General features: G+C 35.5%; 2 protein-coding genes and 1 long non-coding RNA gene across 7 annotated transcripts; 1 reads left to right on the plus strand and 2 right to left on the minus strand.

The window, feature by feature from the left end:
- The first annotated feature begins 1650 nt into the window (after window positions 1–1650).
- Window positions 1651–5566, plus strand: LOC147502486 (uncharacterized). The gene is made up of 3 exons (XR_015221711.1): window positions 1651–1787; window positions 1877–2153; window positions 5473–5566. It is a non-coding gene; the product is annotated as an uncharacterized LOC147502486 (long non-coding RNA).
- Window positions 3736–21961, minus strand: LOC147502487 (uncharacterized). The gene is given in 26 exon segments (XM_086607274.1): window positions 3736–4146; window positions 6084–6155; window positions 7146–7205; window positions 7275–7413; window positions 7846–8030; window positions 8360–8401; window positions 8403–8444; window positions 9440–9562; window positions 9721–9897; window positions 9982–10051; window positions 10140–10236; window positions 11050–11125; window positions 11823–11912; window positions 12235–12342; window positions 12921–12959; window positions 13135–13329; window positions 13514–13578; window positions 15388–15542; window positions 16336–16401; window positions 18109–18160; window positions 19845–19932; window positions 20409–20618; window positions 20697–20791; window positions 20879–21003; window positions 21115–21685; window positions 21787–21961. Coding segments are annotated over 25 exon segments (2988 nt in total). The 5' UTR covers window positions 21624–21685; window positions 21787–21961; the 3' UTR covers window positions 3736–4038.
- Window positions 21962–22392: 431 nt separating this feature from the next.
- Window positions 22393–25814, minus strand: NRPB4 (RNA polymerase II, Rpb4, core protein). Of its 5 annotated transcripts, XM_086607276.1 has the most exons (8): window positions 25165–25251; window positions 24610–24741; window positions 24119–24242; window positions 23929–24037; window positions 23768–23845; window positions 23390–23423; window positions 23234–23302; window positions 22393–22667 (listed from the first exon to the last, which is right to left on the minus strand). In XM_086607276.1, the coding sequence occupies exons 3-8, from the start codon at window positions 24168–24170 to the stop codon at window positions 22590–22592; spliced, it is 420 nt and encodes a 139-aa protein (XP_086463402.1). In that variant the 5' UTR covers window positions 24171–24242; window positions 24610–24741; window positions 25165–25251; the 3' UTR covers window positions 22393–22589. The 5 variants fall into 5 exon arrangements, with proteins under 5 accessions (XP_086463402.1, XP_086463401.1, XP_086463404.1 ...); XM_086607275.1 differs by lacking the exon at window positions 24610–24741 and having other exon boundaries at window positions 25165–25814; XM_086607278.1 differs by lacking the exon at window positions 24610–24741 and having other exon boundaries at window positions 25119–25243.
- Between the last annotated feature and the right edge of the window lie 464 nt (window positions 25815–26278).

Below are 26278 nucleotides of genomic sequence, written 5' to 3' on the forward strand. Positions count from 1 at the left end.
CCCCTAGATGTAGCTATAAAGAAGTTAGAAGGGCTCATTTCATATTTTGAGAGGTATAGAGTAACTGGATTTGATGAGGCTGTGGTAGAGGCTAAGGAGATCGCGACTGCTATGCAAGTTGAACTGTTTTTAAATGAAAAAAGCGTATCATTAAATGAAAGAGACAGGTTTGATGATAATGCTATCTTGAAGAATCGCCACAATCGGGTGAAGAGTTGTTCAGAGTCCACTACTTTATATATATAGTTGACCAAGCTCTTTCTTCATTAAGGAGTCGATTTGAAGAATTTCAAAATTTTGAAGGAACTTTTGGGTTTTTGTATGATTTGGAGAAGTTGAAGTCTGCAAATAATACTAGTTTAAAAAGCTTCTTGTGAGAACCTTGAAAAGTATTTGAAGCCACGACCACGATTATCGATATTGATGGGAGGGAGTTATTTTCTGAACTACAGATATTGAGAGAAGATTTGCCAGAAAGCATAAAGAAGGCAGTTGATGTGTTGGATCATTTGAAGTTAACAGCTAGTTGTTTTCCAAATGCATGGATTTCTTACAGAATATTAGTAGCCATACCAGTTACAGTTGCATCTGGAGAACGAATCTTTTCAAAGTTGAAATTGATAAAATCTTAGAGCATCTCTAGGTGGTGGTAGCATACTCTTTATATTTGAAGAATGCGAATGAAGAAGTTGGTCGCAAATTTCGACCAACTCTAGGTGGTCGCAATTTCGATTACCAAAAAACAACCCACGCGACATTAGCACTGTCGTGCGACAGTTGTAATGTCGCTCATGTATAATTTGAAAACAACCCACGCGATATTATGAGTGGCGTGCAAGTGAAAAAAACCCCTACGCGATATTAGGAGTGGCGCTAGCGACAAAGGTAACCGCACGCGTGTGGTCTTTAGTCAAAGTCAAAAAAGTTGTGGGGCGACATTTGCAATGGTGCGCGACATTACCAATGTCGCGCCGCATCCGCATCCAAATTGCCAAATTTGCGAACAAGAATGCGAACAAGCAGGTGATGCGACCACGAATGCGTCCACCTAGAGTTGGAATTCCGGGAAATTCCGACGCATTTCTTCAAATTTGAAGAATGCGACCACGAATGCGTCCACCTAGAGATGCTCTTACTTTCGGTTAAGCATGTCACAAAAAAGATTGAATGGGTTAGCTATGTTGTCCATTGAGAAGGGATTGGTGGAGAAAATTGACTATGCAAGCGTAATCAGTGATTTTGCAAGTAAAAATGCTTCAAGATCTATTTTTGATTAATAGTAGTTTATTAGTAGTTTTTTTATTGGCTATAAGATCAGTGAAAGAGAAAAGCCATATAAGTCTTTATTACATGGTATCATTTAAGAAGTTATATATATTATTGATGTTTTTGCGCAAGATGGGTAACACTTAGTTATATATATGTTATGTTAATATGTTATATATATTTGTTCTTCCTTTGTTTCGTTCCTGACCAGCTTTTTATTTTATTCCAAAGGCCAATGCATTATACAACTTTGCACGATCTGTCTGCATAATGAGTGTTACGCTTGGCATTTTCTCTATAATACTCTGTCAATAATTTGTCATGTTCCACTAAATTTTACACTTTTTTAGTGATGTACTTCTTTAAGACAGTCACACCCAATTTAGTTGAGAAAATTTGAAAAGTGAAACTGTGAAAGAAGCTGCACCTGCGAGTTTTGCCTATGCTGATTTGTAGACTATGGAAAGGATAGCTATGATATTGGATCAGGCTTTGGACATTTTGCTATAGCAACTGAAGATGTAAGTTTTGTTTGAGCTGGAGATTAGAATGATTATATAGTCGTTGATATATATGGAAACTTGAATTTCTTAACTTCATTCATTTACAGATTCATAAATTGGTTGAAAATGTGAGCCAAAGAAGGAAAGGTCATAGGTGAACCTGGTGCAGTTTTAGGTGGGGAGACAGTCATAGCTTTTGTGAAGGATCCGGATGACTACTTTTGAGCTAATCCAGAGGGGATCGACTCCAGAGCCACTGTGTCAAGTTATGCTTCGTGTGACTGATCTGGACCGTGCAATTAAGTTTTATGAGAAGGTAGTGTCTGACTCTGTGATGCTTGGTCCATGTCCTCCATATCCCCTTGGACAGTAAGAAATGATTTGGTAAGAAAAAAATATTTCGCGAGTTTTGTTGTTATTTTTTGGGAGCTTGCATAGGGCCCCTTGAAACTTAGGGTTGGCCTGCTAAATATCATCCTAAATATGTACAAATAAGTTAGTTAGTATTTTTGAACATTAGATAGTAGTTCATATTAAAAATATGACCACCACATTCAAAGAAAATATAGATGATTTGTAGATATTTTTTGTGATATTTGTCGATATATCATTATATATCCACGATCTTTGCAGTTAGCAATATCCACACACAGTCGGGCAATATTTGTCGATATTTGCAGATGTCCCAATGTAATATATCTCCGCATAGAGGGATATATCATGATACATATCCATAAGTCATAAATCGATATTTTGCCATATCTTGATATTTTATTCTAAGTACCAAACTACCCTTTTCATCATTGTCCTTCTATACAGCTTTTTTTTGGGACACTATTTCGATTTGGGAAAGTATTAAGTATGTGATAGATGACATTTATTAATTTGTGAATTATGTGGATGATTATCATATAGCCAATGATACCGTACACAAAATTTGTTTTCAAACCAACCACTGAGATCTATTTTAGTTCTGTTGGTCGGAGAATATCAAGTATAACACTGTTGGTGGCAACGTTATGAGCTGACAGTTTAATTTAATTTAATACAAAGAATAAAGATGTGTCTTCTCATTTGAAAAAATTATACCAGAACGTACAATAATTTGCCGTATAAAATTAGCCGCTTAGCTTATAATATTGGGATTGAAACCATACTCACGGTACAAGGCTAGAAGCAGCTATAGTATCGTATGTAAAGTTCAAATTGATTCACCATCCAGAAAAAAGAAAGAGAAGGAATCTTTTTTTTTTTTTGTGATGAAGAAAGAGAAGGAATCACGATTCACGATGGGCTTTATGTACTTTTTTCCGAGAGGGGCATATAGACAGCGGTGGAATAATGACACCCCTACACTTTCTTGTTCCATTTTCTCAGTCAGTTTCTACTTTCTACCTTTACCTATTCCACTTTTCTGCTTTCGAGATTATCATGAGGTTGTCCAATTTTCATTTTCAACGGTTCACCTTGTCATAGGACCATTTCATATGCAATTGCACTCTAATGACTTGTTACATGTGCAAACTGAAACCAAACCCATAAATTTCTCAACCCACAAAAAATAGTGCATGTGGAACATCAATGTTCATGAGTTCATCACGATCACTTTAATGAACTGACATAGCAGTAAATTTTAGTCCCCACCACTAGGATCACACACCCCCACTTCACCACCCAAAACAACAACAACACCACCAACAAAGGCTGCAGCAACAAGCGCAACTACAAGGGACTGCTAATACTGTTTGGATTTTGAAAAGTCTCTAGCGAGGAACCCACCTAATAGGAACTGGTATTGTACATGCAATAACAATGTGAGACTGAGTGCACAACACAGACCGCTTAATTGATAAACAAGCTCTAAGTTTAGTTCAAAGAATGTCTTCAACAATCATTAATACCTTCGAAGCCGGATTAAAACATCAAGGATGCATACAGGAGCTACAGCCTACAAGAACCAGTACGCTACCCACCAAAAACCATTGATTTATAAGGGAATTACCACCTGAAGTGGAGCGTCATACAATTTATAAAAAGAATGCTAATATACGTATTAAAAATAATGTAAAATTTACCATCAAAAACTTGATATACATTAGAAACCTGAAGGCCAAAACTTTATGGGTGGGGAAGGGCCTTACATTCCAAAGGCATAAACAATACACTACAGGACTTTCACTATTGCTGCTTCCAAAAGGAGCTTCTATCTCTAGGTTACAAGGAGCTTCTCCTAGAATTACAAAAAAAACACACACCAGGTGCCACTTAGTTAGAAGCCGAATGGTGATCTTTTTCTGCTTCCGCCCTCTCCATATTGTTCATTCCATTTCCTCAGCTCATTCATGCTAGTAGCATCGTATGCAACCGAAGCACCGACCTGTTTAAACACAGGATTAAGAACAAAACAAATCAAAACAAAACAAAACAAAAAAACAAAGTTCCATAGTTAAAATACAATAGCAGAATTTATTTTTGCTAAGTAAAGCAGAACTTGATTAAAGATACGCAGAGTATGCTAAGAAGGCCCACAAGTCCACAACTAACATAGAAGAGGATAAAAAAACACCCAATTAAAACCCACAAAGAAGGGTGGAAACACCGAGTACCATGATCAGAGCAAAAAAGTAAAAATTTGAACAATAATAAGAAATACTCTTCACAATTATAATAAACCAAGAAATGAGGCTCAGCCCCTTGGTTCTAACTCGGTTGAGTATAAACTCCCTCCCATCGACCCATATCACATAACCTCCCTATTATTTAGGTCTTGTTAAATAACCTCCCTGTTTTCCAAAAAAGAGATAAAATCTGGTCTGTTTTTATTTCCCATTTTATTTTATTTTCTTTTTTACCCTTTTGGGATTAAAAATTTCCCAACTGTATGTAAATGTAAATTTTACAAATATTTTATATATATATATATATATATATATATATATATATATATATATATATATATAAAACTATATTTGCATAGTCATTGGAGCGATAAAAACTTAAATTTATATAGTAATTTTTGGGATTGAAAATTTCTCCCAACACCTGACATAATATATGTAAATATATTTTTACATAGTCATATATATGTAAAACTATATTTATATAGTCATTGGAGCTATGAAAACTTAAATTTACATAATAACTTTTGGAATTGAAAATTTTCTGGCACCTGACAAAATATATGTAAATGTATTTTTACATAGTCATATATATATAAAACTATATTTACATAGTCACTGGAGCTATGAAAACTTATATTTACATAGCAATTTGATCTATGTAAATTTAAATTTACACAGTAACTTGACCTATGAAAAATTAAATTTTCATAGAGAAAACATGTCGATCATAACTTATGCAAAATTATTTGAAATGAACAACAACCCAAAAAGATTTCATTTTTGAATTGAAAAAAACTTGACTTTCATATTCAAAATATTCAAAGAGATTTCATCTTTGAATTAAAAAAGTAGACAATTCTCAGATCCGATTTTGAGTGGAAGAAACAAAATTTCCAAATCTTGATATTGTTTCTCAAATCTAATTTGTTTGGTTGGAGAACAACAAATTTCAAGAGAAATTGATTGAGAGAAAGAAAAAAAGAATTTCGTATTTGAGAAAAATGAAAGAATGAGAGAAAGTGAGAAAGGAAGAATTTCGGTTGTTTTGTCATCTTATCTTCTTTGTTAATTTGGTTTTGCAGGATATCTAGGGTTTACAAGAAGAGATGATGCGGCGAGAAGAAAGAGAGAAGATAAATTTGAGATCTAGGATTTTATGTGTGGGAGGTATTTTAGTCAATTTGGGTATTTTAGAAAAATAGGGGGTTTTTATGGGTTAGTACGTAATGAAGGGGTTTTTATGGGTTAGTACGTAATGAGGGGGTTTTTATGCCGGGTATGTATCAACCAGGGAGATTAAACCCAAAATCTGTATAATAAACATTACAAACACCAATATATAGGCACCAGATTTCAACGTTGAGTGTAACTTTAATAAAAACCTCAAAAATATAATAGTAGACACTAGCAAGAAACCAATACGAGCAATATATCAAGGGTTAGTTAGTGTTACCCCCCACAATTAGGATTCCCCATCTAGTGTGTGTGTGTGTGTGTGTGTGTGTGTGTGGGGGTACTAGTTAACCCATATATCAATTTAATGTGGGGTCACACACCTAGAAAAACACTTTTTCTTTTCTTTTATTTTTTTTTTTATTATGAAACAATAAATGTTTCTATGGTAGGAATACAGAATTAACAAGTAACAATATCATATGAACCAATAATGATAGCTATAACTATTGCTCTGTACCTTAGATTTTGCTTGAATGAAATCATCCAAGTTGAGTGATCTTAGTGCTGCTGCTCCATTATTTGCATCCCCCTAACAATTTGCATCCCCTCTATTGTTAGAACGTTGAAAAAAAAAACACTCATATAAAAACATGTGTAGTCAAAGTGACATGAGAAACATCTAAAATATTAATACAAGGCATCAGTCCTGTCAGAATGTGACTTTGGATTTCAAATTTAGACAAGAGGCCTACCCTTCAAACAAGAAGAAATTGTAGCAAAATATCCAAAATCTGGTAAAACTGATTTTACCATATACAAATGTAGTTCTGATTCATTTGTAAATGTGTTTTTTTCCCCCAAGGTTCCCCCAGGTTGTTGTGGTTTGCACCATTTTAGACCACAATATCTTTAGATATACACTGTTGTGCTTCACGCACCCCCTCACACTTTTGAATTGAAGTGGTTGTAAACATGAAACAGAAATGGCTAAAAATGAAGTGGAACTGTTCTGGCGTGCGTCTTTACGCCTGAGGCGTTGTGGTGTGTACCTGCCCATCGCCAGAACATTGTCCCTTTGATGTACATTGTTTTGCACCTCTCAATCAGCTCGGGTTTTTTGTGTACAAGTGGTTCTCAACGATTTCTAAAGGATAAGAAACAATAGACCAAAAGCACAGAAACTAACTACACATGGCTCATACAACCTTTTATATGTCCACTAGAAGCCTGATTGTTTCCATGTACAGATTAATTAAGTTACGAGGGAATATACTGTATCAGAATTGACAATTTTGGCAGGCTCAAAGAATCTTCAATTTTTTCTTTATCCGTAAAGAATCCTCATACGGGATATTGCAAAAATCCAAGAGATATAGATCAGTGATGAATTTGCAGACAGGATTTTGAGGTTTCTATATGTCAATTTAAATTTTTTTGAACTGAAAAAAATATGGGAGTCCAATCCTGCTTTAATATAACAGACTTAATATTTAGCCAAAGACAGGTTCATACATTTATCAAACTACATTATCACGCAACACTTTAGACAATGTGCAAGCTACTAATTCGGAGACTATACCTTCTTTTCTTCTTCAAGGAGTTCTTGAACAGGCCTATATGCTGCAGCGATACACAGGTTCTGTGTAGGAAAAATATATAAGAATGTAAGTCTCTAATTCCACACAGCAACAAAATAATAGTATTTTACCTTCAAGTCACTCCCAGAGTAGCCTTCCGTTGAATTTGCAAGTTCTTCATAGTTGAAATTGGAACCTAGATTTTCTTGGGTAAGAAATATCTTTAGAATTTTCATCCGGTTCACAGAATCCGGTAAGTCCACATATATCCTACAAACAAAAAGTCAGGGAACTTGTAATTCTACATAGAAAACTCAACACACTGTAACTTGTATCCAGTGTGAGCACTTGAAATTAGCCTGCAGTCCTATTTATAATTTATCCAAAAAAAAAAAGTTAACCTACAGTCCAACTAGATAGAACACATAAAGCAATATACTTTAACAAATAAGCACGAAGCTCACAGTTTGTTGAAATAAAGCTATCACAAAATGCACCAAGTACCACATCATCAGGAAATCAAATCGATTTCATCAGAGTAACAACTCAATATACACATAATTAGAGAGCTTCTTCTCTCAGATGATATTCATCAACAGAAGCGTCCCACGTCCCCAAAAAATAGACACATTTTAGGTTAAGAGATTCAGCTTACGTACAGTCATACAGACTTGGAAAAATTCAATAAATGGGCAATCTAACCTTCTTGGCAAACGGCGGATAACAGCATCATCAAGGTCAAACGGTCTATTCGTAGCACCAAGAATGAGGATCCTTTGACTATCTTTCGACCTCAGACCATCCCATGCTGCCATAAATTCATTTCTCATTCTTCTAGTTGCCTCATGCTCGAATGCACCACCACGAGCACCAAGTAAACTGTCAACCTGATGGACCAGAAACAATGAGACCAAGCCAACAGCTCCAAGAATTACTATCAAAATAAGGGTGTTATTCAACAATTACTGAGACCATAACTACGCAATGAAAGCAACAATTCAATTTTTTGAAGAATCTCAGGGTAAAGAGTAAAAGGATAAAAACCAACTATCCCATCAATGGTATGAAAAACGTCAGATGTATACACTGAGAAATCTTACTATTTTAGTATTTTTTATCATTTTTATGGTTATCTCTGAAATTTCAAAATATCTGAATAAATAAACACCAACAGTGAACTAAAAAGTAACAACAATATGGCCTTGCAAATCCTCACCTCGTCAACAAATATGATAACGGGTGCAAGCTTGGTGGCAAAGAGAAAAAAGAGCCTTCGTAAGCTTTTCAGCATCTCCAAACCACTGATTCAAGGCCAAAAAAACAAAGGGTCAGCATAGAACAACAAGAACTCCACTTCTGGAAATAAACCAAAGCTGAGAATATCTCAAATATGTCATCATCGCCAAAATGGATTTTCATCTCCGGTTGTCTCAAATAGAAACGACTTACAGAGCTTGACTTAGCTCTGTCTATATCAATTCCTTTTCTTAGTGTTCCATCTGTCTCTTAGCTAGTTAGATATTTTAATTGTATAAAAGTACATCCTCATGAGGCTTACAACTTAAGTCACACTTTCGTTTCCTCGGAAAATATTAAGCTTTAATAACTCTTAAAATTAAGATAAAAATATTTCATTATTCATAAACCTTATATGTTCCAACCACACCTGTATCATCTCTTACTGCTGAAAGTAATTTGGTGATGGTGATATAGTAGAAAATAAGCATATCTAGTGTGTTCAGAAATGACAGGTGAAATTTATCGAAGCGCCAAGAGCCATCTAGAGATCAGCCAACACAATATATTGAGCCTCAAGAACAACAAGTCGATAATATACCCAGCACATCCACCATAACAAACAGTGACGCATTGATAACCATCTTGTCACGCTTTATGAAATGGCTTAACCGCCCTTGTCCACAGATGGAGCAGTGATTGTCACAATTTCGTTACAGCATGGAATTCTATAGCAATGGAAGAGTTAAAGTGTTCTTTTAGATTTTATTTTTTCTTTCTCCAATGGTCATTCCACAATCTTGTAATTATCTTTTAGCAAAACAATCATGCACGCTCAACATCAGGGAGAGAAGAAAGGATAAATGATGGTCTACCTAGGAAACAAAAATATAAGTAACAAAATGAATTTTATGGAGATGCAATTCTACAGTTCTATATTCAATCCTACAAAGCCGAGATATAAAGAAAAAGCATCAAACAAAAGGGAAAAGTAAAATAGGAACATTGATCAAGTCCCTACATACTAAACCTTTAAAAAATAACCTAGTAAACATGGTACCTTAGACGTAAGGGTTGAACCAGTTATGCTGATAAAATTGGCCCCAGCTTCTGTTGCAAGTGCCTTCGCCAGGAGAGTCTTCCCAGTCCCTGGAGGGCCAAAAAGCAGGATCCCTTTGCAAGGCTGTTATTGAATTCACAACAGTAAGGTCAGTCGGAAGTATAATGGGGATCAAAACCAAAAATTAATAAACAATAACTCTAACAATAACAAAACTGCAACTTCACTGATAACAAGGTACGTGCCAATAAAAAAAACAATAACTAAATTAAAGTGGTTACCCGCAATAGATTTCCATGTGAAAAAAGCTCCGGTCTCCTCATTGGAAGAGTGACAAGATCATTTAGTGTCTGTTTCACATCGTCAAGGGCACCAATATCATCGAATTTGACTCCAATTTCACCAGGTGCAACTACTGCTGAAATGAAGTTGCTCTCATACTCATCTTTAGCAAGAGTCTGTGGAATTAAGACATATTCAATATTACATACACAAACAACAATCATTCATACAACTATAGTTCTGTACGTTGACTTAATTACCTTAAGACTTTGGGTGGGTTTCCTGGAAACTGTCTCCTGTTCTTTCAACCGCATAATTGCAGTTTCCAAGCTTCAAGAAAATAATTAAATAAATAATATCAACTTGCATACCCAACAAAGAACACTGACAATCAATATAGACATTCAAAAATTTCTACCTTTCACGGGGAAGATTTAACCTTTCCCCTTTAATAGAAGGAAGCACACAGGAAGATAAGTAATGATTTTTAGCCCATCCAACAACCTGTTCAGCTTCTGCATTTAAAAACAGCAACAGGAACAGAAAAAGATTAGAAAAATGCATTCAGAAGCATATATAGACCTCCTACATGCTTAATTTTTCAATTTATCAGAATAAGAAGAAAACACCCACAATAAAGAAGAAAATATATTGGAAAGGCCACTCAAGGGTTATGAATTAATTTGTACAGGTATTGTTCTTGTATTTCTTCAAAAGCTACTTACATAAGATTGTTATACCATATAAATTTGTGGGGGGGTCGCTGAAGAGTGTTCCAAGGGCTGTACCAACATAATAATAATAATAATAATAATCGCCACTTTGAAGGGAGGTGATGTCTACGAAGCAGGTCCTCGTGTCTATCAAAGGGAAGCCCTGTTTTCTAGTCAAGGTTCTATGAATATACTCAAGATGTAGCCTCTGGTCATTTCGTGTTGAAATGGGAGAGGAACTTAGGACGTGGGTTTTGACTGCATCCATTTGTTTTCTACTGTTTGTCTCCCTTTTGTAGCACCACACATTCTACATCTTTTTTAATGAGCATATTAGCATATCGATTTATCAAATTTATTTTACCGGCCAGAAAAAAAAAATTCTTAATGGGAATCAAGCACAATCCAACTCACATTTTCCTAACCACATTCATTGGAACTCCCACAAAGTTACTAATGCTAATTCAGATACACGCATTCAAGTATGGAAAACAAGCAAATAAATAATCTCATCAAATACCAACAAAAGAATACAGGAAGTTTGAAATATGCATGTAGAAAAACAAAAAAGGAAAAAGAAAAAAAAAATACAATAAGAGCGATCCAATTACTTACTCCGCTTGGTGAGAACTACACCATCAGTTTTTACATGCAAAAGCTCTAAGCATGATAACTCGTGCTCCTCCAGAACCTGTAGACAATATTTAAAATAAAAAAACGATCATAGTAAGTAAAGGTTCAAACATTTAAAATAAAACAGACTAAAGATGTCCAATAAAATAAACATAAAGAAAGAATGAAAGAAGGAAAAAAAAAAGGCGGACAGTAATACCAAGTAATGCACCAACCAGTCGTCAAATATATTTTCATTAACCACTTTAAAAAATCATGTAGTATCCAGTAGTTAATATATGTTATTTCAGTGGTCTGAGAATTTTATAAAACTTGGGAGCATTCCTTTTGAGTATTTTGTGGTGAGGTGGGATAGGTTTTTGTATTCGGATGTAGGGTGATGTGTGGTTCTCGGATTAACCTCCTGTGTCTATGTTTTTCTTTTTGATTGTGTCACTTTTGTATTAGTAGGCTTCTCAGCCTCTCAGCCAATTTTATTTTTACTTTTAATGGAATTCAAATTTACCAAGCAAAAACAAAAGTAGTTGACATATGTTTTATACACTTCTTTAAAATTCAAAGATGATAAGTAAATATCTGATATTCCTCTTTTTACTTGTCATAATTGACCCATTCAGGTGGTTAACATAGAAAGAGAGAGCACATGTGGAATCATAAAACACCTATTGAAAGGACTGCTCATATTACACATCTAAATATTTATGAGGATATGACCATCCACAGGAATGCTTCAGCGGCAAAATATAAATGCGCACCTTGTGTATTTCGTTTAGATTACTCCTAGAGATCACAATTCTTCTGTCATCTTCAATCTGTTTATTGAATGTTCTAAGTAGTTCCTCGTCCTGCAAAACAAAAATGATTCAACAAATAAAAGGTAAACAACCATAAACTGCATCTCAACATACAGACGATACAGTATTTATTCATAGGCAAAATGTTATTTATATCAATAAGGTAAAATAGGGGATGTGTAAAATTAAACAGGTAAAGTACGGAACAATAGTTCAGCATTATACTTAGCACTCCTAAGAAAAATTTCGAGATACCAAAGAACTAACAAGTTACAAAAAAAAACATCTTAAAATCATAATTCCTAACAAAAGTACAAGAGCCAAAAAATGCTAAAATATATAAAGAAGACATAGCAGATCTGCTAGACATTACCTGTGGGGGATCAATGCACATAACATTTGTGAAGAGCTTATAGAGTTCATTATCTTCTGATTTCTTTGTTGGCTTCAGTCCCTCCGTAAGTGTTTTCAAAGAAAGAGGCTGTGGAAAGTATGAGATGTACAGATCAACGTTAAGAAAAGCTACACAACGGCCAAAGTTATCAATATGTGAAACTCTCTACAGTTAAGTAACAAAAGTACATAATAATATATCCTCCTTATTAAAGATAGAAATGGCAAGAATGGCAAGAGAAGTACGCTATCAGAGAATAGTAGGAAAATAAACTTTTGAACAGAAATTGTAATAATTTTTTTTTCTATATTTACTAAAGATACCATAAAAAATCAGCAGATAACAATAGTGAGAAGGATAAGAATAATAACAAATTTTCCAATGGGAATTATGTTAGCTGTAAAAGAAGTTAATTTCCAGTGTTTGACAAGTTAAATTGCATATCGGAAAATATTTAAGTGGAAATATTTTCCTACCAGTCATGGGAAATTAATTTATTGGTCTCCCTTAAGAAAAATTTCATCCCACTTTTCCTATATGAAAACATATATTTTCCCATTTGTTTATCAAACACAGCCTAACGGAAAGTTGGTGCCCAATAAGAAACACGTTAGAAATTGAAATATAAAGATAAGTGAAGCATTACAATGGTTGAATGGACTTACCAGTTTAGCGAGACGGCCCAAATTTGGAAGTAGCATTGTCTGTCAAACACCATCAAGATGAAGAGTGATTCAAGTGGAGGATAGCAACATATATGAAAAAGATATCATCAAAAAATATGACACATTACAAAACTAAAGTCAAACTCCTAAATTTGGAGAAACCTAAGCACGTCTAAGATACAAAATAATGTGTTAAAAAATTCTGCAAGCTTACAAATTTCTCTTTCTCCTTCGATCCTTCTTCTACTTTGTTCTGTCCACAAATTAAAACAACGGGTCCAGATAGCCGGTTAAACACTTCCTCCACCTTGTTGACAAAATCTTTGCGATTTGACTTTGGAACGGCCCGAGATAACCACTGAGAAGAATCTGGAAAATATACAATAATGGGTTCCGATGATGGGAGAACCTGTAAAGCAAGAAAAAGGTTCAATTATTTTGATCAACATGCTAACATAAGTATAATCCACATGAAGACATCCAGATGAGAATAAGGTCACCAAAAACAAAACCCTCCAATTTATACATAGGCCTCAAAATGAATGATAACATTATTCCTAATGTTCATTTATAGGCTCGGCTAAGCATTTCACCTCAGAGAGTGCCTCTAATGCAATGTACCAATCTTCTGTCTCCGGATCACGCTCAATGTCCTGAACTGGAAAACAAACAGAATCTACACATCAATGGAATTCTAAAATAAGCTGTTTCTTTATTCTATTATTAGGGATGACAAAAACAAACAAATAGGGGGGTGGGGGGTGAGGTGGGGCAAAAAACTATTTTCTGATATAAGACAGTAAAGACACTGAAATGCCTAAAAGTAAAGTACATAGAAACTTTCAGCAGCACAGATAAACTCAAGCAAAGCAATGTAAAGAGTAGACACTCCAGCACCATCCTAAGAATCCATGGCATTTCGTTCAATATAAATGAAGAACATCGTCTTGCTTATAGCCAAAGTATCTTACAAGCGGTTGCAAAAAGTCAAAAACACTGAGTAATGTATTGAACCCTTTATTTCCAGGACCAACCAGCACTCTCATAGATGTAGCCCTGCAGAAACGAACTCATATACACAATCCCCTCCGCGTGCCTTCAACACCCAATGTGTTCCTATTTTTATACTGATATAGAAAAAGCCATTACCATTGCTCCCTTTTAGAGTCAACAGCCTTTCCAAGGATATGTTTAGCTGGTTAGAGTATTGAGGTGAAAAAAAAAAGTGAACAGTTGTACCATGCACATGACATTCTTCCAAATTCATACCCACACCAACAACTTATCATGAATATTCCATTTGAAAGCATAGAGGAAAGAATAGGTCCCAACACCATTTCTAGTCCAAGGGAATGACAGAGTGAAATCTGATTTCATGGAAAATGTGTCTAGAGTAAACATTTACCATGTGAAGTTCTTTATAACTTGATTTCTAAGGCGTGAGAAATTAAAACATGGGTAGGTGACTTAATCTCTTGAAAAAGGTGAAAACTAACTGCACTCTAAGATGAACTGTATTGATTTTACGTACTACTGGCAAACTCTCATTCACTTCCATTTTGTTCTTCTTCTAACTCTTTCTTCTTCTCTAAAACCAAAGATCCCTATTTCATACAACAATGGCATCATCTTGTTCACATTGCTAGCACATTTAGATCTAACAATCTCAGTTGCACTAGCCAATGTAAGCAATCAAAACATCATCTCACTCAAATCCCAATCTTCAAACCCACTCTCTCCCAGACCGTATTTTTCAGTCAGACGTGAACTCTCCAGACCCATCCAGATTCAATTTCATGGCTAACCCTAGTTTAAATTTCTCGCAAACTCCTCAGGCTCTCACCCTCAGAATCAACAATTTTGCCTACTAGAGATTCCATTTTATCCAATACCCCTCTTCCACCATAAGTATGATCAGTAATCTTGTTTAGCCGAGTTTTTGTGAGCTTGTAACTTCCACCATAAGAAGACAGTTGGACATGACGTTACAGTGTATTTATTACCTACATTGTGTGCATTATATATTGTCATGTGTTTACCAAATTTTTAAGGAACCCAGGAGTTAATACATCTCCATAAATACAAATAGTTAAACTACATATGCAAATGAATAAAACTTCTATCAAATCCAATTATTATGTCAAATTCAATCATAACCTTCAGTTGGTTTCAGATGCCGTCCAATTCAATTTTGATAATGTATGATAGCCATGTATCTGACTATCATCGCACATACAAGATCAAACCAGGGCTGATACTCAAGCCTAAATGGGAGTAACACCACAACTTTTTTGTATTTCTTTCTGTACATTGTTGGTGGTAGAAGCAACACTTGAAAATTCAGTCCAAAAGTATGAAATTTTCTGATCTTCCACTCTTGGTGAGAGCTCCAATGACAGAACTACACCCCACTACCCCAGTATGTCAAAAAGATATGTGATCCAAATTAAAGTCGCAGAGCACATACCATGGATCCAATATATTGATGGCTTTTCAGCATCATCCTCAGTTTTCTCATCCACCTCTGTTCCTTTTGTTTTCTTATCCTTGTTGTCCATCACAAAAGCAACTCTGTCCCCAGTTACCTCAAAGACCTCCCCAGGCTGGCCGTTGGGTAAAGACCTGCACAAGTGTCAAGCTCTAGAAAAGTAACTAAATTTGAATGCAATCCAAGGAACCATTGCTGAAGCGGCGACAAGGTTAAATTTCTAGCTATAAGGTGCATAAACAATTATATAGATGTGTAACATTTATCGAACTCTATAAAATAGTACAGGCATATGCAGACATGTGAATTCAAACTATCGTGAAAACATTCATCCCCTCCCCATTCAAGCTGTTTTTTTTCTTTTTTCTTTTTTTTTTTTTTTGATTGATCAGTCTCCTTGTAGAATCTTCTATAATAATAAAAATAATAATAATAATAAAACATGTTTCAGACGTGCATTTCAGTAAAGAATCCTTGGGCAAAAATGTCACTCAGTAGGAAAAAACAGACTAGTGCTTTGTGCCTTTGTGGGATGTAATGTCTCAGTATGATTCTCCCCAGTTTTTCTCCTGTTGTCTCAAGTTCTCAACATATCAACCAGCAAAGAATTTAAGCAATTATTAGGAGCTTCTGTTATCAAGGCAACTTGATAAGTTTTAGATGTTAACTCAGCAAATCAATTTAAGGGAAAGCTAAATCACAGATTAGATACACAATCACAAACAATCACTTTTAAAATAAAATATATTTCCACTTTGTAGCAATACCGGTTATGATGCCAGAAAGGTCACGGACAAGCTAACAAAGAAGAAATTTAAAAAGAGAATACATCCAGAAGCAGTTTCAAGAAGGTGGCAAAAGAAAGAGATGTTTATACTCTCTACCCAACAGTTGTCCTCTCTACACTGGGAAGACTTACAAACCCACCTGGAACGGATAATTGTATAAGCATTTGTTGGACCATCGGACGTTGGTATTCTCCCCAATATGATCCTGTGACGCAATATATATGATACAATTAGGACTAGGTTAAGCCAAAACCCAGGGGGAATCAGACGAGGTCGGGGAGCCTTTTGAACAAACACACTAGGTGACCCATCACAAGAAACATTTGCATCACGAGGAAAAATCGATTAGAACATCACCGCCAGAAACATTTTCACATAATTTGAGGTTCCTACAATGCATGATCTACAAACATGCGTTTGGGATTGCTAAGGGGTGAAGCTTTGAAATTCTTACCACTAGGAAACACGCACCTGAGGAAGGTTATTCATGCCATAAAAGGCCTACAATATTACTGGAGTAAAGTTTTGGGTCGATATGAGAGCATGCTTTTCGATCATTTTTAGATAATTGGGAAGCCGACAAAAATAGAGAATTGTGGGTGTTTAAGGTTTCTTTTTTCTTTTTTCCTTTACTTGTACTACTTATAGGTTCACTTGCCCTACTTTTCTTTTGACAATATGAATTTTAACTTTACCGATCCCTAAAATTAAATTATGCTTAACACATAAAAATCCAATCATAAAATTTTAAGCATTTGTATGTAAGCTAAGAGAAATCTATGTTAGCCAAATCACCCAAAATACAACACCAGAGAGTAGCTTGAACACAGTTGTCACGACATCAGTTTCCAATTACATTTGCATTGTTTTTCAAGAGGAAGAAAAAATGAATAATTCAGCATAACAAGTAGCCACGACCAGAGCAAACATATATGATTTTTTTTTTTTTTGATTGGTAAGCCTGTTTTAAATGAGATCAGTAACTCTTTGATGCTGGCGGGGTTCGAGCCCCAGACCTCTGGTATCATCACCCAAAGGTTTTACCGACTTTGCTAGTCGGCACCTGCAGCAAACATATATGATGCTATACAAAACAAAGAAAGAGAAAAAGTGAACCATTAAAATACACACACACACACAATTCAGTGACATGGAGACCTGAGAAGGATGAATTTCTGTTTTGGGAGGTGATTTTAGCTAAGAGATACATGTAGAACATCTGACAGCTTTGACTGAGCCCCTGAGATTCTAAGACATTGTGCTAAAAAAAGTAACGTTCATGCAGACAAGCTAACATATGTAATGAGGCTTGCTGAATATTAACATGTTGACCCTTTCGGCATATTACTAGCCAAAACTAGCACTCACTGACTACAATATGAGATAATAGCAAGCAGACGCTGCATCTTGGTGTCCGGATACAGATAATATATAATCTGACTGTGTGATTTTAGATTCTTAAATATCGTACATGAAGAGCTGATATTACAAAATAATGTAGCATGAACTGCACATTTACAATTTTGTCAGTTGTCGGGATGAACATCCTATTCCTGAACTTTCGAGATATATATATTCATCCTAAGGCTACATACAGCCAAAGCTTAAGGCAGCAAGCACATGAACTTATGCATGCTTTATGTACACCTTACGGGAATATCTAACAAATTAATTTGCAAGTGAGGAATAGATATTTCATAAATTAGGTAAGATTTCCAAATTAAAGTGCAGAAAATTTCCGAGTGAACTTTTATAGTACTAAATCCATTACTGGACTGTTATCCATAATTTTATCTTCCTCTAACCGCTACCACAAATTAATACCTTCTCCAAATGAAAAAGTCCCAATAATTCAGACCCCAAAAGGTACATTTCAAACAGATGTTGAGTGGAAGGGACAAAAACGGAATACCTGTTATCAGCTTCAACTCGAAGAGAAGGCCCTATGTATCTCACTCGATCCCCTGGGACAAATAACAAAACAGAAATTTGTATATTGAACATCACAAGCATATAAAGAGTCGTAGATCAATCAGAAATATAAACATGCAGCGGACATATTGCTGGACAAAGTTTCACATATTGAAAGGAAAAGAATTTAGATGGCAAGTTTCAACATATATATATATATATATATATATATTTATATGGCAGCAGCTACTCTGCCATCTAAACGGACTCGAAGCAAAAAAGGTAAGTCACGTAGTTTTGTACTTTTTTTGTATAAAGTGGGGCCCTTCCAATATAAACCAACGCACTTTTATATCTTCTCTACACTTACTGAACTTTTTCTCTCTCTCATTAAGATGAAAACCAGACCAATTGAAATTGACAACCTCGCGAATTGCAAGAGATTTTGGTTTCTGCAAATTCTCCCTCTCTAATCCGGTTGCTTGTATCAAGTGGGGATTAGACACTTAGTTCCTTGAACCATTCTTGCGGAATCAATTCGGTTTTCCGCATTTTAAAACTAAGCCAACAACATCTTGTCATTAAAAAGAATTTCATTTATGTGTTTCTTCCAAGTGATTTTAGACGTTAGAGTTCTTGGTGGTATTAAGAAGCCTTTGCCTCAATATACATGAAAGTAATTTACTTCAATATTATAATGTATTAGAAAATTTTGAATCCCAGAAGAACAAGTAAAACAGCTCACAGAATTTGAAGACCATTCTAGGTGTTCGCAAGGTCTCTTCACAAAAAAAATAAATAAATAAAAATGGAATTCCTTCATTTAAAAAGACAAATAAAATGCCCAAGATTTTAATTTCAGCAGTTTTGCAGGTTCTTTGCCAATATTTTGCCTCAATATCCACTGTCATGACGAGATAGAGAGAGATACGTGAGAAGAAAGAGTTTAGTAGGAGAGAAAGTGAGAGAGGAATACCAGGAGAGAATGAATTATTATGTGAGAGAGTAATATGAGGGACCAACTTAAAGACTTTACAAGATAAAGTTAATGGGGAATCCACTTCTTTAGCTAAGCCCGTTTGCGGATGGTATGTCTGAGAGCCTATATATATATAGATATATATAGTCCTTCTCTTAAAAGTAGCTACTTAAGTTAACTTTAAAATAAGTACGTAAGTAAAACTTCACCTACAAAATGAATTTAAACCTATTTTTTGTATATATGATATACTCAATACTAAGATCATCTCTACAAAAGTTCAGCTCATTTGGAAACCTCTAACATTGACCAAAAACAATTACAAAAATTCAACATTTCTGGACCGATAGATTTCTTTTTAAAGATAACAACAATTTTTATCTATGTTAGAGATTTCCAAATGAGTTGAAATTTTGGGAAGCTAATTATGGTGAGTGTTTCATAACCACAAAAAAATAGGTTTGAATTCATTTTGTAGGTAAAGTCATACGTACTTATTTTAAGTTAACTTAAGTAGCTACTTTTTAGAGAATTACTATATATATATATATATATATATATATATGATTGGCTATGAAATATGCATTTACAGAATTACAGCTGTCAGCTTTTTTGAATCAAACCAATGTTCAGCAAACAAATCTCAGGATATATTCCAATGAGGAGATGTTAATTATTTCCAAAATATAAAGCAAAGCAAAATAGCAAATCTGTTTGAGAAAAGACAACATAAGTGGCACTTAAACTAGGAAAATCACCTTTTTTAAGTGGCCTAGGTTGTTCCGGTGACTGGACAGTCTCTGAATTCACTGATTCGGAGGCACTTTCGGCATCTTCAGCGTCTCCCTAACAAAATTGACAATCCAGCATAAGAAAATAATTCTCAGTTCCGTAGTCCACAACTCAAAACCTATGCACTTTGAGCATCTCACACAATGCAGGTTTGAACTATATTATATGAAGGAAAAATATATGGATCCATGTAAGGCACAAATCTCATAATGGTATAATTCATTCAAGAATCGACAGTCTGTGATCAAGTTTAGAATATCACGAAAGTAAATGTCACTATCAACTGGTATGGAATTTTATACTACTGGAGGTACCCACAGAGCTAGTCAATGAGGCATATAGTGACAAAACACAATCCCAAATTTCTTGTTCAAGGTACTCAAAACAATACACAAAAGCCTATCTCAAGACGAAAATCGAAATAGGATAACAATCACTGTGAAGCTTATAATATGGCAGCTGAGCAATATATTAAGCTAAAGGACTACCACTTCTAAACTCTATGCAACAAAACCTCAACACTTCCTTACCTTCTCAAGCTCCTCAATAGTGTATGGGACTAGTTTTTTTAGGGCTTCCGCAGATGCCCTCACATCATCATCATCTTCACTATCCGATTTCATCTCGCTGCCACTTCCCATCTCCTCTGCATTCTCATCATCCACCTCTGATTCTGATGTGCACTCTTCCCCTGATTCAGCTTCCGATTCATCTTCTAATGTGCATTCATCACCAAAATCCTGACCAATGTAACATCGCATGCTAAATGACAATTCTTTTTAAAAATTAGGAGCAGCAACTGCAATTTCAAAACTTACATAAGGGGCAAGGATACTACTATCAAGCACCAGTAAGGAGACTTGTAAATCCTGTGCAAGTGCTCTTACTAGTCTCTCTCGGTAAAGTTCGGTTCCTGTTAAGATATCACAATCAGAATTAGACCAGAAATATTAAAGAGAACAATAATTCAGAGTTGCGTAGTGAAATACTAGATAAAAACCTGGGATACTGCGAAGCAATATTCTCCCACTGGAAGACGTCAAACGGGCACCGTAAGAAGTAGTAAACTTCTTATGCTTCAAATGAGATGCAGCACATTCCACCAAAACATTCTTTGTGTGTTCACTGCAAACAGAAAATTCAAACAAGATAATATATGTATAACATAATGAAATAGCCACGGACAAATGAGAGAAAGGAAGAAGAGTAAACTGGGCCGGGAGAAGTAGTACATACTGAACGTGATAAGGAAAGGTATCCCATGAAACTGTAATCTTCTCCCAAGGAACCACCCTTCTGAGGAACTCCTTCTTGAACCTTTCTTGTCTACAGATAAAAGGTGAATCCTTCTTTTTGCTCTCAATGGACATCTTCTCATTCTTAAGCCACTCCCTCTGATCCTGCTCCCCAAGCTGAGCATGCACATCAAAACTACTAGCTGGCTTAACCTTCTTCTCTCTTCGGGTCTTCTCCTTATCAGAATTAACCCCATCTTTTACAGTGGCGTGTTTATCATCACCACCACTCTCATTCCCACCTTTTGCACTATAAAATCTCAACACACCTTGTCTCCACCTAGAACTAAACCCAAAAGACGCAGAGCTATTATTTACTAACGAACTTCTATAAGTACAAAGCGAAGTAGAAAACTCTCGGTTGTTATTCAGCCTACTACTACCATTTCTGTAATGTTGAACTAATAAATCCCATTTCTTAGTTTTACAAATCAATCTCCTCGCATACATTTTATTTGAGTTCTAAAACGAAACAATACAATTACTTCCTAGTAAACTTTCCTCGTCATTACCTGCGTTTCAAAGTAAATAAAAAACCAATATAAACATATATATATTGAATCCAAAATCAACAGTAAACAATACAAAACGGAAGGTAAAAGAGAAAACTGACCAGTGGATTAGGGTTTGCCTCATGAAGTGAAAAAAAAATAGAGATGGAGGAAATTTTTATTATTATTATTATTATTATTATTATTGTTGTTGAGGGAATGGCGGGGGGTTATTTTGGTCTAATATGAAAGTGTTGTTATGTTAAGAGAAGAAAAATAAATAAAATGAGGAGAGTGTGTTTTTTGAGGACGAACACCAAAAACGCTCCTTAAAACTTTCTCAGCCTTTTGGATTTTGGCTAAATAATAAGGGTTGTGGACTCACGAATGATCCACCACATTATACGCATTTTTCTGCACGTGACTTGCCATTATTATTATTATTTGGCCTAACCGACTAACCATGAGTGGCCGTACTGGAAGCACGCACTCCTGGCGTGGACGCTGAATTAAAAGATTTTGTCGCGCTGATGGTATTTGGTAACTTCAGCATCCAACAGTTATGAAAAAACAACACCTGCTTCAAAGTACAACCGTACAAACACAGAATACGAGCTTGAAATTATTTCCTTTAACACGGGAAATCATTCTGTTATCCTCCCTTTTTAAAACACGGGAAATCATTCATACCCATAGATATATTACCAAAAGTAAATTACAATTACTAATTTTTACCTTTAGAAGGATTTGCTTCATAAATTTAGACGACTGCGCATTGTATTCCTACCAACTTTCATACATGAAACTTATAAAGATTTGCTTCTTAAGATACAAATACAGGGTCGATAAAAAAGAGGTTTGGCAAAAAGAGAATGAAATTCAACATCAAGTATTATAGCGTATTGATAGAGGAAATAAAGGGCCATCATTCAAATTTCTTTATCAAAGAAAGGTCGTGCAACATTTTCTCAATTGCGTCATCTTCATGGGCACGTCCTCTAGTCTGTAAATAAAAGGCATAAGCACTGGATTAGCATTTAGATCAGCATATCAAACAAAACTCAAATACAAAATATATCAATAATCGTCAATTCAGTCCCAAAATATAAATACGATATAAATGAATGAAAAAACAAAATGCCTAAACTGGCACAATCAAGGCATAACAACAAAGCACGGTACAAATGAGTTCGTAGCAATACAACAATAGCTCAACCATGATCGGATAATACATGACAGCAAATCCATACACACCATGCATATGAAGATACACACATTCCTCAGCAGAGGAACTCGGTATGTAAGAGAGGGGGAGTAAACAGAAACACCTAGGAATGTACAGCCAAAATATGCATGTCAACACGCAAGCGAGTAGGGGACTGAATCCTAATTGGCATCACCTAACATGCATGTTAAGTAATTGGCATCACCTAACACGCATGTTTTGCAGAACTACACATGCAACTATGCAATTACTCCTAACTGTATTCTAAGAATGTATGTCAACGTGTTTCCAATCGACTCACATGAATGCCCATTTAAATGAACAGTAAGTTATAGGTTGTTTACCTTGATAGATGGGACCATGGCTATTGCTTCCTCCACAGTCTCAGGGCAAAGATTTCCAAGTACACACAGCTGCAGAACACAGAGTAAGACATAAAATACATCTTTCTACTAAGAATACAAGCCACATCAACTCATCCTGACAGTAAGATGCATTACCTCAAACTCAGCCAACTGATACCTACTAAGGATTCTGAAAGGTGGTTAAGGATCATATTGCCAGTATTGGAACTATAGTGAAACAAACAATAACAGAGACCAGACATTCAACATACACACATGGAAGTATCAAGCATAATATCCTTCCAATTCTATTCAAATAAAATTAAGTGCAAGCTCCACCATAGCAATGACACCAAAACAAAAACAAAAAAAAATGAATCTCTATATATGTATATATAGCAGCAACACATTTTCTCTTCACAATACCAAAATGAGACAATGATCAGTAACATGTCATGTAATGCTGGAAATGGACTTTCGATCATGCCATATACTGATATAGCATCAAAGTTTCAATACTAATTTGAAGGATACTCTCGAACCTGCCTAACAGCATCTGGGTTTGTGTAGCGGCTAAAGCGCTTCACATATTGTAGTGACTTCTCAAAAACTCTGCAGATAACGAATAACATCCAAATTAAGCTTGTCGAATTGTTCAAATAGTAATCCAAAGATGTAAGAGGGAGAGAACTTACTGAGAAACTTGATTCATGGGATCATCAGACATCTGTTGAAGTTGCTCATACTTACGATCAAGAATCAAAGCCACCTCACAATTCATCAAACATTTCGCTTTGAGAAATTCTGAGCGAAACATAAAAAATCAAGAGATTAAACCGATATCAAGTCAATGTTCAAACAATTGCTCACAATTCCAACTTATACCATCTCCAATTTTCAGCTCAGCAGCATTTTCTTCTTCTTCTTGTCCAGACATATTTTGGTTTTCTTAATCAAGCAATCACTTAAGCGCGAGAGAGAACTAGAGTCTCCAAACTCAATCCAAAACCTATTGTTAAACAAAAACAACAAATAAAATTAATTATGCTAAGCATTCAGTTGTACCAACTTCAAAATAACGTGTTCAAGTTAAACTTTTGTTTGAATCCTCGTAAATCGTAATTGACAATAATAATAATAATGTCAAACAGAAACATGTTAGTTTGGACCCTAAACACCAAATTTCTAACAATAAATAAATAGTTGCAGGGTAAAAGATCTTACCCACCAATAGATCCCTGATTACCAAATTTAAACCTTAAAAACCTAATAATCGGAGTGAAAATAACAATGCCCAAGACCCAATGAATCAATATTGACCGATGGTAAATAAACCATTCAGTTGATTTTCTGTAGTAAGGAATGAGAGAGTATACCTGAAACTTTTGATGGGGTGAAAGACGAATATAACCCACTATCAGACTCAAAGAACACTCACAATCTCACACCGCCCAATAGCAAGCAAAGTAATTACTCAACACTTTTCTGAAATTGACCGTGTCAATCAACTTCAGCCGCAAAAAGAATGGGAAAAACTACAAGCTAAAACGGACCATGAGCGAAAAAAATAGGCAGTTCATTGGGTCCCCATTCAACAACTTTGTGTTAACTACAAAGGCCTAAGTTAAAAACATGTAGTTCAGTTAACTGTTGGCATGAATGACGCCCATTCACACTTTTTCAAAAGAGAATATGCAGAAAAATAAGGTCTGAAAAAAAATACAAAAGATGAATATAGTCCAAAAGTTTCCACTGGTGAAGAAATTTTGATGCGCACAACAATCATATTCTCAATGGAATAAAGTAACAATTATATAGTGACTATTTAACAGTCGGCGTAAAATGGGTCGTTCGAAAACACCCAATATCAAGTTTTAAGAAAAACCTTAAATTTGTTAATGACCAAGTGGAAGAAGCTCTAATAATAATACCTAGCCTGCTTTTTTCAATGATGCTCTAGATTATTCCAGAATTTTCGCCCCTTGCCTCAGCTCTTCGTATGCCCCAACCAATTTTTTTGTAGGAGACCGACCGAGACTGAAATAGAGTTTTAACAGTAGGCCATGCCACATTCTGGACCCCCACCCCTTGGCCCATAAACGTTCGCTTCGCTCTCACACCGTCCAAGGCCCAAACCACGGCCCAGAAAACGTTATACTCACAAAGACCCTAACCCAAGAAGGTTAACTACACTAATGCTAATGCTATGCAGTTGGGAGTGAGCAGAGAGAGAGGGAAGAGCTATTGAGGATAAAGAGGGATGGTTTTGAGATTGGGCGAAGAAGAAAAGAGCGAGACAAATAGATGAAAAGGTGTCAAGTGATATTTTGGACTCCCACCGTCCCTTGGCCCAAGAATCATTTGATTTGCTCACTCGATCAAAGCTTTAAGAAATTTTCCTACCCTGGGTCATCTCCTTTAGGTCTAGTCATGCTTTACTGGGACTGACTGATTATCGGTGAGAGCCCTGTATTGGACATTATTTGGACCTAAGAACTATCATTTTCTTCGCTATGGTACTTGGTCGTTGTTCCTCCACTTCCACACTAACCTACATGTTACATGGGAAATGACTCTCCATGCTATCTTGACATTAGAAGAGGTAATAAATAACGCATGGCCAAGTTATAGAGTCTAAAGAGGTCAATATAGAGAATAGATGGTGTTAATGTTTTAGTGGGGACTGAACTGGGCAATTGTAAATAATTGGTTGCATATATGGATCAAATCCGACTCTATGGCAGCAAAAACAATTTTTGGTTCTTATCAACTCCCATGGGACATGGTATGTAACGACCCACTTCATTCTACCACGTCAATACTATCCTCACTTAACCACTTCGGACATTTGACAGTGTGGAGTTTTGACTCCAAACAACTGCTTCCCAGGAGATCATCCATCTTTGGATTATTCCCACCGAAGTTTGCTTAACTATGAAATTTGTAGCCAAATATTTCGGAAAAGGCCTCAACGTTAGGATTTGGTAGATCAATTACTTAAGCCCTAGATCTCGAACAACTTCCCAAGTGGTAGAATGCATATCT

The sequence above is a fragment of the Coptis chinensis genome, chromosome 4 (genome assembly GCF_015680905.1).
Source record: "Coptis chinensis isolate HL-2020 chromosome 4, ASM1568090v1, whole genome shotgun sequence".
Classification (NCBI taxonomy): Eukaryota; Viridiplantae; Streptophyta; class Magnoliopsida; order Ranunculales; family Ranunculaceae; genus Coptis; species Coptis chinensis.

Excerpts from the sequence above, each read along its gene's own strand:
- NRPB4 (XM_086607275.1), bottom strand. The coding sequence starts at position 24,170 with ATGTCTGGACAAGAAGAAGAAGAAAATGCTGCTGAGCTGAAAATTGGA. Across the intron at positions 23,846-23,928 it reads CCCATGAATCAAGTTTCTCA|AGTTTTTGAGAAGTCACTAC; the intron begins GTAAGTTCTCTC and ends CGTTATCTGCAG. Across the intron at positions 23,424-23,767 it reads GCTGTTAGGCAGGTTCGAGA|AATCCTTAGTAGGTATCAGT; the intron begins GTATCCTTCAAA and ends ACCACCTTTCAG.